Here is a 17,065-nt window from a genome sequence, read left to right as displayed (position 1 = left end):
GAGAATTGAATTTAGAAGGAATTGAACTGAGAAAGAATTCTATTGAGAAATAGTCGAACTGAGAAAGAACTGAATTGAAAGAATTGAACTGAGAAAGAATTGAACTGAGAGAAACAATTGAATTTATAGTGTATGATAACTGAACTGAGGGGGAGAAGATTGAATTGTGATAGAGAGTGGAATGGAGTGTGAGTAAAAACAGAGAGAGAATTGAGAGAGATTTAAAAAAGAGATATTTGAATTTACAGCATGTTTAAGAACTAAATTAAAAGAGAAAGAATCGAATTGAGAGAAAGAGAGAGTTTAATGGACAAAAAAAGAACTGAATTGTGAGAGAGAATCGAATCAAAAGAACTGAACCGAGAGAGAGAGAGAGAGAGAGAGAGAGAGGGAGAGGGAGCGCGCGTGAGAAAGAATAGAGTGCGCGTGCGCTCCTTGTCTCGCGCTTAATTGTAAATGAGAAAGTGGTCCCGCGCGCTGGGTTTGGAGGGATTGCGGTTTGAGGAGAAACTGAGAGACACTGCGGTTCTTCGTGTTCCACACAGCGCTTTTGTGCCTCTTTGTGTCCGTCTCTGTTCATGTCTCCTGTCGTTTTTCTCTTTATCCTGCTGTCTTAAATGTCCTCCAGTCATATTTCATTTTACTTGAGCGTTTACTCAGAGCTGAGAGACGTGAGGTGAGAGAGAGAAAACCGAAGCCGGACTAGCGGAATATCTCACAACTTCATCATGGATGGATTAACGGCTACGTGTTGACTCCGTCGTTTGGCTTTTTTTTAAGTTAAATACAGGTAAGAATGTTTAATTTTACCTCAGACATAACGCTTCTAACTGTCCCACCAAATATTTATGTGTTAATTTAGGATTTTAACGTCATGTTTTACACACTTTGGTTACATTCATGACAGAAACGGTAGTTACTCATCACACATCAGTTCAAGTTTAATACCAAACACATTTATGTCATGGACAATTTTCTGTCTCTAATTCACCTTACTTGCATGTGTTTGGACTGTGGGAGGAAACCAGAGTTGAGGAGAACATACAAACTTCACACAGAAAGGACCCGGACCGCTCCACCTGGGGTTCGAACCCAGGACCTTCTTGCTGTGAGGCGACAGTGCTACCCACCTAGCCACCGTACCGCCCTTCTTACGGAATAAAACAGAACATAAATAAAATGTACAGTAAGGTCACAGTGGTCCTAACTACATTAGGGGGATAAAACAGTTTGCTGCTGTAGTTGTCAATTTGTTTAATTTACCTGAATATACATAATATGAAACATGCCAATTTATTCATTCATTTTCAGCTTCGCCCTGATCAGGTTCGGGGTGGGTCTGGCACACTTGGCGCAAAGTGGGAATACATCCTAGAAAGGGTGCCAATCCCTACACTGACATGTTTACTCTCTAGTCGACATCTAGGGGCAGTTTGGAGTAGCCAGCCCACTTTCTTCTTGTTTTAGGAGGTGGTAGGAAGCAGAAGTTTGTAGTTAGAACCCATGTGGACAAAACTCCTCACAGAAGGTTATTAGATGTAAAAATCCAGGTGCCTAGGCTTATTTTAGCGTGGGTCGTACCTCTGTACCTCTGTATGGAAAACAAAGGACATGAAGACATGGTTTGACAAATTTGGTATGCACCTCCCGTGGCCTGCACAGAGACCTGATCTCAACCCCCTTTGACATTTGACATTTCAGGCATTTAGCAGACACTTTTATCCAAAGCACTTTACAGTACTGTGACAGTATATTGTTCTAAGTATTTGAGGGTTAAGGGCCTTGCTCAGGGGCCCAACAGTGGCAACCTGGCAGTGCTGGGGCTTGAACCAGCGACCTTTCGATTACTAGTCCAGTACCTTAACCACTAAGCTACAACTGCCTCTTAAAAGGGGACAGGGGACAGTGGTAGCCTAGTAGGTAGAGCTTTGGGCTATCAACCGGAAGATTGGCGGTTCAGATTGTTGTAAGATTGTTGCTCCTAACGCAAGTAAACTCCATATTAATGCCAATGATTATGAAACGAGATGGTCAAGGTTATGGACAAGGTTATGGTCAGGTGTCCAAATACTTTTGGCCAATATAGTGTGACTTATTAGAGGTCAAAACCCAGCAAGTACTGTAATTTACATAAAGTACTACCTGCCCTGTGATGCCCTGACACAAAGATTGAGATATATTCCAGTTTGCACCCAACGTTTCCAGGTGGTGGCCGGACCACCCGCATCCATGATCACATTAAAGTGGCTATTGAATTATTAAATGAGTACCATCTAGGCTAAAGAAGCCATTATGTTGTTCTCTATGTAGTGTACTGTGGCAGAAAGTAGGAAGCCGTTTGAGATTGGGCTTACTTTGGGATTCTCTACCAGAAACAACAACAGTAAAGCCTGCACTTACGCAACAGCCGTAACATTAAAATTTTTATCGAGTCGTCTGCTTGGTTCATGATTTTGGCATCACACGTCCCCTTTTTTATTTCATGGCAGGAGGTAATGCAGCCTTCTAGCGTTCCTAAGTAGCTCTTACATTACATATTTAGAACCACAAGAACAAGTTGATGCATGTTCTAGTGGTTCGGGTCAGAAACAACAAAGATGCAGGCTTTTATTAGATTGTATTACCCAGCCCATGTGACTATATTTATCATTGTAGCATGATGGTTTCTCATGCAGTGCTGGCATGCCTATTCTCATTGAAGGTCACGCCCTTTCCCAATTGTCTTTCAACTTTTGGACCCTACATGGCCTGAGATTTCTGCAGATTTTCTAAATCTTTTTCCCAATATTATGTACAGTAGATGGTAAAAGACTAAAGACTACATTTTTAGCAGTCTTGTGCTGAGAAATGTTCCTTTTTTTTTTTAAAGCATTTTCCTCCCGATTTAGCGCACTCAATTTTGTCTACCGCTGCTGAGAGATACCAGATTGCATCCGAGGAGAGCACGTCGCTGTACACGCCTTTTCTGACACGTGCACATCTCTCTTCTTCTCATCCCTGCATTCTGTACAGGCTTCTCTTCCGCCAATCAGGGTCCTTACACAGCATATGAAGTCCCACCCACCCACACATAGTCCGGCCCCCACCCTGCAGATACGGTGGCCAATTGGTATCTGCTGCAGGCACTGCCGATTATGCCCGCCAGATGGCTCCCAGCCGACCGGTGGCAACACCGAGTTTCGAACCGGGGTGTTCAGAATCTCGGTGCTGGTGTGCTAGTGGAATATCCCGCTGTGCCACCTGGGTGCAGAAATGTTCTTTTTGAATTCAATGACAATTCTCTTATGAAGTTTCTGCACATCTTTTGTTGTAAAGTCTGAACCTTTGGTGGATCCTTGTTTTATACCCAGTAATGTTACCAATTCACCTGCTTATCGTGGAATGTTTTAAAACACTGTAACACTATTATTCTGTAAACCTTTCACTCTTTTGTTTGCCCCGTCCCAACTGTTTTGAGTGTAACTGCTCTAAGCTGTTGCATATGTGTTATCTGAGTAAAGAAACTAGTATGTAGACTTTGTATAGGCTTACATGTACATTTTCAGCATTTAGCGGACGCGGTTAAGGGCCTTGCTCAGGGGCTCAACCGTGGCAACCTGGTAGTAGTGAGGCTTGAACCTGCAACCTTCTGATGACTAGTCCAGTACCTTAACCACTGAGCTACCAAAGGCTTATATTTATCAAGATACTTTGACACAGTCATTTTTTCCAACCCTTCTATTTGCCTGGCTGTGTTACTGACTCTGGGTCTGTCTGTTCCCCTGCAGATAAAGCGGCATATTTCATTACTTGCTCAATAGGTTTCTAAGCAAGCTGCAAAGTTTCTGTGTTTATACATTCATAAGAATTCTCACTTTTAAAACTGTTCATGCGTGGGAGGGTTAAGGAAAAAGGGCAAGGTAATATACACTTTAATATATTGATATGGGACGTGGGAGTTTCAGTTTTCAAACTTGATATTGACAAAGAAGTTGTGAAGGAAAGCTGGCAAGCAAAGCAGTGTGGAATATAAGAGTATTTGATGTGTGTATGTGTGTGCGTGTGTGTCTGCAGATGAGCGTGGCCATGTCGTGGCTGCTGTGGGTGTGGATCAGTGTGACAGTCATGTGGGAGTGTGATGCTACCTTCTACGAGACCATCCAGCAGCACCTGGCACCACCTGGAACCAACATCCAGATCCTCGGTGAGTCTTGTTCTGCCCTCTCTCTATTCTTGCATGCTGCCGCCTACAGAAACTGCAGATTATTTTCTTTGTTCCTTTGCTATGAGCAAAAGAAAACACAGTAGGATCAGAATATACTTTATCATTCTGGCAGTTATGAATTTCTCTGTCATTTACACTCGAACATACATGCAGATGTGGCCGTTAGTAACACTGTAGCGTGTTAGAATAAACCTGCTTTGTTTTTCTTCTTCTATACATGTGTGTCTATACATCTGTGCTTGTTTTGCCTATTCTACAAAGACATTCTAACATAGCTTAAGCTAAATTATTGGTACCCATTGAAAGCTGTAGGAAATAGTTCCATTGTGGTAATAATACAAGCAGACTGTTGGGTTTAATTAGTCTAACTGGTGTTTTTAACCTTGTACTCACTCATTCAGCCAGTTTAAAAGGAGAAAATGATTCATTCTGCTGTTGTAAGCCACTTTAGGAAGCAAATTGAACATGGCAAACAGAAGGAAAAGCAAAGAGTGGTCAGAAGAAATTAGAAACAAAGTAATAATGTGACCACCTATGACCAGTTGCCAATATTATTAAATGACAGATTGTTTGCATGGTCGAGTATGAATCAAGACACACTTTGAAATGCATCCAAGTGGACCTTCAAGCTTAAGGCTCAACAGTTTCTAGTCGTACCATCTGTCAGTGTCTGAATGAAATTGGGCTTCATTTTGGACTTGAGACAATGGATGTTGACAACCACAGTCCCTCCGTTATACCAGTTTTATGTTAACAGGAGAAAAAATAAAGCTTTCAAGAAAACACACCATGTTTAATGTGAAACATGGAGGAGGCTTAATAATGTTTTGGGGTTGATTTGCTTATTATTACTACCAATACATTTTGGAGCAGAACGTACAGCCCAAGGTCAGAAAGCTGTGCCTCAGACACAGGTTTATCTGCAGGATCATGACCCAAAACACAGCAAGGTTTTTTTTTTCCGGGGGTGCGAACATATATGACAACACAGCACTCAGGTCCAAACATGCACATATGATGAACAGTAAAATGAACAACGTAAATACGTAGATATGTAAATATGGAATGTAAAACCTGTAAATAAATATTAAAATTGTTGTACTGTACTACTGGGGATGGTTTTTTTTGCCGTGATCGTATAGTGCGGACTTTTATGTGCTTGCGGGTATGTACCACTTTTTTCTTATCTTTTTTTTACACTAAATTTCACTGCATCCTCCTATAGTTTTTTTTAGACCTATATACCGTATACCACCCACTCTCTGTTTCTTCACACCATATTCCTCACATACACGAGCCACAGAATCACCACAGTCCACTTTCTTAATAAGTTCTAACTTTTCAGTAGTACCTAGATTCACCCTCTTTCGCTTACCACTTCCCTAATGCACCAGACCTTGCAAAAATTAGGCATAAAACACAGAGAAAAAGGCGAGAACAAAGCGAGCCTTCTGGCAAAACAAAACCTCGTCATCAGTCATGTAAACAGAGAGACGTGCGCCAGCTAGCGGACAATTACTGAACTACTGGTCTTGGTACGCTTCTCACAGGAATTTTAAACAATCGGACCGAACATTCGGTGGGTCAATTAAATCCAAAATTCATTAAATGGAGGTCCGTTAAATTGGATTCTATTTCACATTCGTAGAAACTTGCAAACTTGCAGTTTGAAGATGGCACCACTCAAACTTAAAAGAGATGGAACAGGTTGCCAAAAAAGATTGAGTTAAACTACCAGCAGAGAGGTGCAGAAATCTTATTCTGAATTACAGAAAGCGCTCGATTGCAGACACTGCCTTTAAAGACTGCTCTATAAATAATTAAGTTACAGGTACCATTATTTATGTCCATGGCATTTCCGTTCGTCTTATTATTTTAAATATGTTCAGTCATACATCAAAAGTAAAGTTTATGCTCTATTCAGAGCGACATAAAGAAAAATGGGTATAAGACACTTCTGTCAGCTTTGACTTAATTTACAGAAAATATCATTTTAAGCAGCTGGATGGGTACCAGTATTTTGGCCACATGTGTAGTTTCTGCCGATGATGAATATCTTATTAAAGCAAGTGTGTACACCTTCAGTACTTGTGCCACTGATGGCTTTAAGCTTCGTCTGCCTGAAATGAACTGGTAGTCTCCTGACTTTTGATTTTCTATAAGCCAGGTATAGGACAATATTGCTTGGGGACGAAACGTGTTTCTTATTACACAGAAATATTTATTCAGTCCTCTTGTCTAATAATAGATACATTGTGTTTCAACAATGACAGATACATAAACATTGCTTTTGCTTTATTAGACCAGGATTTTCAAGGCAGGAAAAATGGCACACAGAGAAAAATTATACTTTTAACAGGCACAAAACATGAAAAAAACTTGTACACAAATGCCCCCTTGTGGAGGCTTTACGTTACATCTTGTAAACCACAGTGGGACCAGATTGCCACCAATTTCATGAAGTATATTTTGTTTTGTTTTTCATTTTGATGCATTGTTTGTGTTGCCTGGCTTGCGGTAAAAATCAAAAACAAAGCCGCTCAGTGGCGCAGCGGTAAAAACACAGGCTGCGACACCAGAGCTGGGATCCCGAATACAACGCATCGAGTGTCAGCTCTGCCTGCCGGCTGGGCAACGGTTGACCTGTCGTTCAGATAGGGGTTGGATATTAAAGCCGGATAGGGTCTCTCTCAAGTAGAGCAATTACGACCTCTGCTGGCTGATTGATAGCGCCTGCACAGAGACGGGAAAAGAGTGCTGTCAGGGTGAGTCTCTCCGTACACAGTGCTGATCCGCATTGCACTCGTCTAAGTGTAGGTGACAAAATGCATACGGCTGCTGCCCACGTGTCGGTTGAAAAGGTTGGAACGCTGTATTAGACCAGCAAGATCACACACACACACACACACACACACACACACACACATAAACACTACATGCTAATGCACTATACGGGGAACACTTTTAATTATTAAGTTTGAGTTTAGGTCTTACAGTCACACTCATTGCTTGCATGTATTACTTTTTTCATTTTATTTTCATATTTTACCACTGCTTTATCCTGGTCAGGTGGTCAGGGTCGTGGTGGGTCTGGTTTCCACGAAATCACTGGGCGTAATGCAGTAACACACCCAAGACAGTACATTATTTCTTTGGACATTTTTGGCATTTAGATGCTTTTATCCAAATCAACAATTGAAGGTTAAGGACTTTGCTCAAGGGCCCAACAGAGGCAGTGGTGGGATTTGAACTAGCAACCTTTTGATTACTAGTCTAGTACCCTAACCACAAGGCTACAGCTGCCCCAAACTGCATTGCACCTAGTGAATACAGTAAACCCGGACGCATTGTGACCCTGTCCAGGATAAAACTGTGGTAAAACACAATGAAATTAAATGTTAGAGAGGGTGAAATAGAAAGGGTGTTTACATACTTTTGGCTAAGTATTGCTTCTGGAAAGCAAGTGAACGGTTTGAATGTGCTTGGCAGTTGTATAGAAAATTAGTACCTACGTGAAGCTGTTGTCAGAGGAACTGAGTTACTGACCATCTTCCACATTCTTGTTTTTTTAACATAGTAATTTGTCATGTCCAGTCACAAACACAGGAACCACAGAAGCTCAGCGCAGGCACAAAAATAGAACCAGTGCCGAGTGTAATTACAACAAGATACACAGAACACAGAGTAAATGTTAATTCTGTTTGACCAGAATATTATTCACATGATTATGACACGTTTTAGCAGTTATGTTCATGTAATCATTATTGAAAGCTTAATTAAGCCAAGAGCTGACACATTTCAGCTCGTGTCACTTATGTATCATTATAATTCAGTTCCGAACTAATGAATGAGAAAATGATGAAGTGCTTCTGATTTTAGTAACATTATTTTAAAACAGATACTTTTATTTGGATGGATGGGTTTGCAGTGGGCGTTTTTTGGTCAGAGTCCACATGTAACAGCTTTCTGTTTAAAAAGAGGCTTACTAAGTGCTTCGTGATTGTGACACCTGTATAAACAGCAAAGTATAAATTAATCACACATGATTTTCAAATGTTTACAGGATAATTGATTTGATTTGATTGAGTGATTGATTGATTGATTTACTTTATTGATCCCCGAAGGGAAATTGCGGTGTAGCAGCAGCAATTACAATTATTACAAACATCAAACAAACTTCACACAACGACATTACAATGGGGTAGGAAAGAATAAGAATTAAGATATTAAATCTACAAAATATATAAAAAAGAAAATAAGAATATAAAACATCTAACAGAACAAAAAATAAAAACTGAAAAGGAGGGAGCCTAGAGGTGCAGTTACATAAATTGTGCAATTAAAGCTGTGCAAATAAGAACATTACTACATGTAAATTGTGGAACAGGTAGTACCAAGTGATCAAGTTATTGTCTTTGTGGTATTATTATTATAGCTTCTGCGTCCTTCTCTTGCACCAGTGAGAGTCATTGTAGGTTGCCACCGCTGTGGGCAGAAATGACTTCCTATAGCGCTCTTTGTTGCAGCGAAGTTGGCGGAACCTTCCACTGAAAGTACTTTGCTGTTTGATCAGCATGTCATGTAATGGGTGTGTGGTGTTGTCCATTATATTTAGCAGCTTGTGCAAGATTCTCTGCTCAACAACTAGTTCCAGGGGCTCCAGAGCAAAACCCAGCACAGAACCAGCCTTCCTGATAAGCTTGTTAAGCTTCTTGGAGTCTTTGGCTGTAATGCTGCTTCCCCAACAGATGGCTGCATAGAAAATTGCACTAATTACAAGGATTACAACATTTGTATACAGCTTTCTACTTGTGACCCATGTTTCGTTTCATTTCATTTATCCGGGCGGCACGGTGGCTCAGTGGGTAGCACTCTCGCCTCGCAACAAGAAGGTCCTGGGTTCGATCCACAGGTGGGGCGGTCCAGATCCTTTCTGTGTGGAGTTTGCATGTTCTCCCCATGTCTGTATGGGTTTACTCCGGTTTCCTCCCACAGTCCAAAGACATTCATATGAGGTGAATTGGAGATGAGTTTAATGTGTTTGACATTAAACTTGTGAACTGATGAATCTTGTGTAATGAGTAACTACCGTTTCTGTCATGAATGTAACCAAAGTGTGTAAAACATGACGTTAAAATCCTAATAAATAAACATTTCATTTATCCTGGTCAGGGTTGCAGTGGTTCAGGTGTCTTTGGAATCACTAGGCACAAGGCAGGAGCACACCCTGGACAGGACGCCAACCCATCACAGGGCCTCGGCTACCCCCTTCCTTGCATCAGCCATAGTGCCTGTACGCACATGCCCGACTGGCTGGTAGCACAACTGGGGATTCAAACCAGCTGTAGTGTGGTAGCTCAATTTACTGCTTCGCCACACAAGCGCTTGTAACCCATGTGAGCTGGCCTTATTACTGTTTTGTTAGTTATTAAGACACCTAAAATTCCACTCATATTGAACCTTTAACCAATTCAAGAGAGTGAACTTATCCTGCTTCAGTTTGCATATTTATTTATTTTTTAATCTGATTATTTTAATAAGGATGCAGAGCTGTTTCCAGACCTGTCCAGTTATGTTAGGCATGAAAAAAATCTACATAGATTATTTTAACCCTTTAATGGTCTGCTTAAGCATTTGGCCGTATCTACTTCTTGGTTGACTTGTTAAACTTAAAAATATTGGTGGATGGTTTTAAGAAAACATCTGTTCCAACCTACACTGATCAGCCATAACATTAAAACCACCTCCTTGTTTCTACACTCACTGTCCATTTTATCAGCGCCACTTACCATATAGAAGCACTTTGTAGTTCTACAATTACTGACTGTAGTCCATCTATTTCTCTGCATGCTTTGTTAGCCCCCTTTCATGCTGTTATTCATTGGTCAGGACCCCCACAGGACCACCACAGAGCAGGTATTATTAAGGTGGTGGATCATTCTCAGCACTGCAGTGACACTGACATGGTGGTAGTGTGTTAGTGTGTGTTGTGCTGGTATGAGTGGATCAGGAGTTTTTAAACACCTCACTGTCACTGCTGGACTGAGAATAGTCCACCAACCAAAAACATCCAGCCAACAGCGCCCCGTGTGCAGTGTCCTGTGACCACTGATGAAGGTCTAGAAGACGACCAACTCAAACAGCAGCAATAGATGAGCGATCGTTTCTGACTTTACATCTACAAGGTGGACCAACTAGGTAGGAGTGTCTAATAGAGTGAACAGTGAGTGGACATGGTATTTAAAAACTCCAGCAGCGCTGCTGTGTCTGATCCACTCATACCAGCACAACACACACTAACACACCACCATGTCAGTGTCACTGCAGTGCTGAGAATTATCCACCACCTAAATAATACCTGCTCTGTGGAGGTCCTGTGGGGGTCCTGACCATTGAAGAACAGGGGGAAGTATATAGAGAAACAGATGGACTACAGTCAGTAATTGTAGAGCTGCAAAGTGTTTCTATATGGTAAGTGGAGCTGATAAAATGGACAGTGAGGGTAGAAACAAGGAGGTGGTTTTAATGTTATGGCTGATCAGTGTATAATATGTGACGCAGTGGTAAAGTACGCTAGCCCACTATGGCTGAGATCCAGGGTTCGGTATGTGACGCAGTGGTAAATATAATATCTTAATATCATTGTCGGATATCTGTATGATATATTGGCCAGCAGTAGAGCAGCTCATGTTAGGTGCCTCACTTGTCATGGAGTCACTCTCCTGCTGCTCGTAACCTCACACCTTAAATTGAGGGCTCTAATGGCAAATGGAGACCTGACCACTCACATTAGTCCATCCAGCCAGAACCACTTTACCTGGATTAGATGCGCAATTGGAATTGATTTCACACCTCATTTTTCTGCAAAGTGTCTGATTAATTTTTATCTTCATAAAAAAGATACAGATTTCACTCATTTAGTAACCGAATACATGCGGCGTCTGATTCTGAAATAATATTCAGCGATTGCGTGAGTGGAGTGGAGACGCTGCTAAATGACTCACTCTCATAGGGAGTTTTATCTGAGATCCAGCCGAATAGGGCTATTTCGGGGGGTTTGGGGGGCAGTATTCTTCAAAGTAACAATGGCACTTGTAAATGCATTATGCTATTATTACCAGGTTAAGCGCATTTGCTCAGGAGAATTCGGCAGCCTTTAAATCTGAATAACAATGCTGCGAGACGTTTACACAGATCGAGCTTTTATGAGCCTTGCAACAGCAGGTAACATTACATTAGTGTTCAGGAACTCGAGCGATGAATCATTTCGTATAGTGATAAAGTGTCCATATGGAATCAGACATTCTTTAGGAAATCACTGAGTGGAGAAAAGCAGGTAGTGTTGTTCTGTACAGATCCACTGACCTGGGTTTAAGTCCAGCATATTGCTGCTGTGTACAATTTGGCATTCAGAGGTCTGGTTTCTTCCACATTCTAAAAACTTGGTAAAAATTGGTGGATTTATAATTCTGGTCCAGGGTGTAATACTGCGTTGCGCTTTATTTAGGAGACAAAGACTGATGTAGTGTCTGCAAATCTTCTGACTAAATAACCCACTATGTTGGCAGTAAGAAAGGTAGATAGGAAAGCCTCAGTATGTATGTTCAGTTGATCTTCTAGGGGTTGTTCATTAAGAAGATGATCTTTCATGTGTCTCCAGTTGTACTAAATGCCCACCTCTTGCGTTACTGGGGATTGACCTTGGCTTTAGATAAGTCTGCTTGTCCAGTCTTTGTTGAATCAGTCTTAAACGATCTCGCCGTTGAGTTTGGCTAAGCTGTAATTTATTTTAGCCTGGATGTACTGTAGGTTAAGCCAGCAGTTAAGGTATTGGATTAGTAAGCAGAAGGTTGGTGGTTCAAACCCCACCACTGCCAGGTTGCCACTGTTGGGCCCTTGAGCAAAGCCCATAACACTGAATTGCTTAGACTGTATAATGTAAGTCGCTTTGGACAAAAATGCAGAAAATGTAAATGTAAAACATTCCCCACACCATTAGACCACCACCACATTATTAAGCTGGTGACACAATGTCCAGTTTATGGATTTAAGATACAGGAGTGGAACCCAGTGTGGTCATCTGCTGATGTAGCCCATTCACCTCAAGGTTTACTACAGCCTTACTGTTAATGTTATGTACCGTCTAACCATCTCCTCTAACCTCTCTTATCAACAAGTTGTTTCTGTCTGCAAAACTGCTGCATATTCGATTTCCTTTTATTATTCACATCATGCTGTGTTAACTGCTGAGACTGTTCTGCATGAAAAATAGTCGGATATCAGTTTCACCCACACTTAAACCAGCTCAAATTACACAAACAATAATGACTAAATAAACTGGACTTGTTCACAAGCACCACATAGACAAAGTTGAGGAAATTGACTAATTCGGCCACAATGACCAGAAGTATCATTAGAGGAGAAAGGATGAGACATCCAAACCCAACATTACTGTACTTACTGTTTTAAAAATGTATTTAAATTTTATTATTGCAGGTTAATCCAAAAATGCCAACAATAATTAATAGTAATTATTAGAGATGGACCGATCGGGGTTTTTGGCACCGATTCCGATCTTCGATCTCCTTTCAGGGACATCGGCCAATAGCCGATTCCGATCGGGGGGGGTGGGGGGGGTGGGGGTGGGGGGGGGGGGGGGGGGTTTAGCAGTAAATAAACTTAAAAAGAGCCTCACAGTAAAGATAAACCGGAGCAGCGCGTGTGTGTGTGTGTTTGTGCCTTTAGAAGATACGCTTTGTTCACAGTATCGCTATAAGTGATTCATTGATTCATGAGTTGATTCGTTTTTATGTGAAGCGTAAGTTTCTCTTCTCAGTTATCTCTCCGTGTTTACTGTTATTAATTAAATGTCGTGGTTTTAAATAAACACCAGCTACTACAGAACATTCTGTGTGACTCTCTTACATTAAAAAGCTTAATTAAAAAGCTTAATTAAACTGCTATTACCACAGATCTGTAACCGAGTCAGACTCGTTCCGTCTAAGGAGCTAAAAGTTTTCTAAAAGTTCAGCAGATGATCCTGAACTAACGAATTTGGTAATGAATAAACTTTTGCCTCGGATTGGCTCTGTAACGTCTTCTGTTCTCATCTACATCACAAGTAAGAACCGCTTACGATTTACCAAAGTGAACCAGGAGTTTATATAACGTGCTGATAGAATCGACTCAGATGTGACCGGGTTGAATTATCTTTTTAAAGTAAATATTACAATCAGCAAAATTACATCGTAAGAGCTTTCACGATGGTTTCTGTACGATTGTTGATGAATGGTGATGTGATGGTTGGTGCTTCGTAGCTCAAAGTCTGGATCAATCCACTGAGCTGTTAACTTAACATGGTCTTTATATATCACACGATCGGATCGGCTACTTTTAGGAAATATCGGCCGATCGCCGATAGCATATTTTGATTAAAAATCGGCCGATACCGATTCGTAGCCGATCGATCGTCCCATCTCTAGTAATTATATTTAAATAATTTGGAATATTTTTAATGCATTTTTACCCCCTTTTTCTCCCAATTTAGCCTAGCCAATCCGCTGCTGGGCGCTGGAGTGCTAGCAGATTATCCCGCTGCTCCACATGGTTGCCCTTAATTTATTTTATTTTTTTTTCATGTTTTTATGATCCTGGCCAGGGTATGGTTATCTCAGTGTCTCTGGGTGCAATATAGCACACCCCTAGTGTTTCTCAAGAACATTATGTCTTGTATCCATTCATCTTGGTGCTGGCTGTTCTCTTCCTTTTTTACCTTCACATTTTCCAAGCACAGTTGTCATTTGCAATGAGCTGGTTCTTCTCCTAATGTGTGCAGAATAAGTGTGCTTCAGTTTGGTTGCCTGGGCTTCCAGGTTAGGTTTGATTAGGAGGTTAGGAACCATTTGTTAGTCTTCTTTTGCTGTCCAAGGTACTGTCAAAAATCTTTGCTAGCAGCATAGTATGGAGAGACAAATTCTTACATGTGATGATATCTTCCCGCTTCTTTATTCTTGTTCTGCCAAGTGCTAGTCTGTGTCGTATTTCCTGACAGCTAAATTCTTTGCTGTTGATAATTGATATAAGTAGGCAAAAGCTGTCCACCACTTCGACATCTTCTCCATCCATTTCTCCATGTTAAATTTAGTGGTTTTATCTGTTTTCATATTAAGCTGGTTGCACAAGATTCATCAGTTCAAGTTTTTAATGTCAAAAACAGTCATGGACAATTTTGTATCTCCAATTCACCTCACTTGCATGTCTTTGGACTGGGAGGAAACCCACGCAGACATGAGGAAAACATACATACACAGAAAGGACTCTAATGACTCCTCCTTTTGCTACCCCATATGCAACAAACTGTGATGCACTGTGTATTCTGACACCTTTCTATCAGAACCAGCATTAACTTCTTCAGCAATTTGAGCTACAGTAGCTCGTCTGTTGGGTCGGACCACACGGGCCAGCTTTCGCTCCCCATGTCCATCAATGAGACTTGGCCGCCCATGACCCTGTCGGTGGTTTACCACTGTTCCTTCCGTGGACCACTTTTGATTGATACTGACCACTGCAGACTGGGAACATGCCACAAGAGCTTCAGTTTTGTCTAGCCATCACAATCTGGCCCTTGTCAAACTCGCTCAAATCCTTACGCTTGCCCATTTTTCCGGCTTCTAACATCAACTTTGAGGATAAAATTTTCACTTGCTGCCTAATATATCCAGCCTACTAACAGGTACCATGATGAAGAGATAATCAGTGTTATTCACTTCACCTGTCAGTGGTCATAATGTTATGCCTCGTCGGTGTACAAACCCAACAACAGCTCTGTCTTTTTTTTAAATAAGTAATTTTAAGAGTAAATGGGGGAGTTTTAATGTTGTGGCATTATACAGAATTTTCCACTTCAAGAAACAGGCCGTAAATACAGTGGCTGCCCTTTGAAACGTTTCAAATCTTATCTAACAAATAAACCAACAGTTCTCAGAAAATGTCACATTTCACGCACAGATGCTATGCTTATGTGAACTCAGCTTTGGGTCAATAACAGTTTTTTAGCTAGCAGAATGCTGAGGCCTATTTTTGTCGTATTATTCAATGTATTAAATTAATTGCTGAAGCAGATGTGATGGACAGCTTTCTCCAGGAACTTGATTCAACTTGAGTCTGTGAGGTCGAAAGCCATTACACTGTGATCATTTCTTTATTTTACAGATTGCCAGTTGGGCGGCACGGTGGCTAAGTGGGTAGCACTGTCGCCTCACAGCAAGAAGGTCCTGGGTTCGATCCCCAGGTGGGGGCGGTCCGGGTCCTTTCTGTGTGGAGTTTGCACGTTCTCCCCGTGTCTGCGTGGGTTTACTCCGGGTGCGGTGAATTGGAGATACAAAATTCTCCATGGCTGTGTTTGATATAACCTGATGAACTACCGTTCCTGTCATGAATGTAACCAAAGAGTGTAAAACATGACGTTAAAACCCTAATAAAACAAAACAAACAGATTGCCAGTTTGCTTATTATCCATGCAGCTTGCACTGATTCCTAAGCATTACCCCTCTGCCCACTGGTCTTGTTTTTTTCAGCTTTGTTCTACATAAATGGTTTCATACCAGAACAATGTGCTTTACTTTAAAATGCTGGGATTATACAGCATTGTCTGTTTTTTTGTAAATAGCCATGACTTGTCCCCTTTAAGTGACAAATGTGAAGATAGTGTCTGCTCTCTGAAGCGCTTAAGAATTGAACAGAATGTATGACAAAGGGTTCTTTAAAAATGTCAAATTTCACGCACAAATGCTATGTTTAAGTGAACCCAGGTTTAAGTTAATAACAGTTTTCTTCCCGGAGTAGCAGAGTGAACGCTGCACAAAGTGACGAAGTGGTTTCCAGCGCCTGGTTTTATCTTGTTCTTCAGAATATTGGAAAATCAATGCAGCAAAAAAATGTAATTTTCTCCAGATCCAATATGCATGTAAGGTCAATCCATGTTTTTAAATGTATTTCCTTTTTTCTCTCACCATAGTGCAAAATGTCTGTCGGGATGATATGTGGAATTATCTTCAATGTAAAAACAACATGACGGTTGTGGACGCAGAAATCGTTTGTCAGTACTGGTGATGCAGATGAGCCGTCAGCAGACACAGGCAGTTATGTGCTACATTTATGTACTATTATGTCCATTGTGTGCTGTCACCTTCATGCTATAAAGGCTCAGCACTCTGGTGTGGGTCTGTGGTTTATGTGTGCAATAATAGTATTGAGTGATTTGAGGCTTTTGGATTGCCCTGGGTATCAGAGGGTTGACAGATTGCGAATTGTGCGTTTGGGAAGTGCAGCGTTCATCAAAATCACTGACACGATTGTTGACCAAAATCACCTGTGGAAAAGGGATTGTAAATGTTATGTACAGAGCTTTTTCTCTAGTTGCTGGACTTTGGAAGACCAGATTGAAGAATTGGCAATTCCTTTTACCCGATTACTAATTGTCATTAGCTGACGGTTAACACATCACCCAGTTCTGGATCAAAACGTGTTGTTTATGCTGATTTGATTAAAACTGCTTATCAGAGATAATCCGCTAGCACACCAGCACCGAGATTCTGAGCTCCCGGGTTCGGATCTTGGCTCTGCTACCAATCGGCTGGGCGCCCTCCAGCAGGCACAATTGGCCTCCAGTCTGCTGGTAGGGAAAACACCATACTAAAAGGGGTGGGATTATCAACGCCAGGGCGCCTGTACAGAAAGTGGAGGAGCGCAGAGATCAGGGCGTGGCTCTCCATACGTGAAGCCAACCTCAAGCCTCTCAAATCCACTGAAGTATGAGAGATCAAGAAGGGATTGGTGGACAGCGCACACCTCGGAGGGAGT

At 41.4% G+C, this 17,065-nt stretch overlaps 1 protein-coding gene across 2 annotated transcripts in view; it reads left to right on the top strand.

Annotated features, from left to right (window-relative positions):
• Window positions 1-704: 704 nt before the first annotated feature.
• The window catches only part of tafa1a (TAFA chemokine like family member 1a), a 113,686-nt gene continuing 97,325 nt past the window's right edge, over window positions 705-17,065 (top strand). For both annotated transcript variants that reach the window (XR_010015387.1, XM_063015464.1), the window contains exons 1-2: window positions 705-790; window positions 4,054-4,183. Coding sequence is in view for 1 of the 2 variants with exons in the window: in XM_063015464.1 (XP_062871534.1) it covers window positions 4,054-4,183 (130 nt within the window). In the remaining variant the exon portion in view is untranslated. The remainder of the gene's footprint in view (window positions 791-4,053; window positions 4,184-17,065) is intronic.

Source organism: Trichomycterus rosablanca, chromosome 19 (assembly GCF_030014385.1).
Source record: "Trichomycterus rosablanca isolate fTriRos1 chromosome 19, fTriRos1.hap1, whole genome shotgun sequence".
Taxonomy (NCBI): domain Eukaryota; kingdom Metazoa; phylum Chordata; class Actinopteri; order Siluriformes; family Trichomycteridae; genus Trichomycterus; species Trichomycterus rosablanca.
The sequence above is the reverse complement of the archived record's forward strand: the minus strand, read 5'-3'. Positions and strand labels throughout refer to the sequence as shown.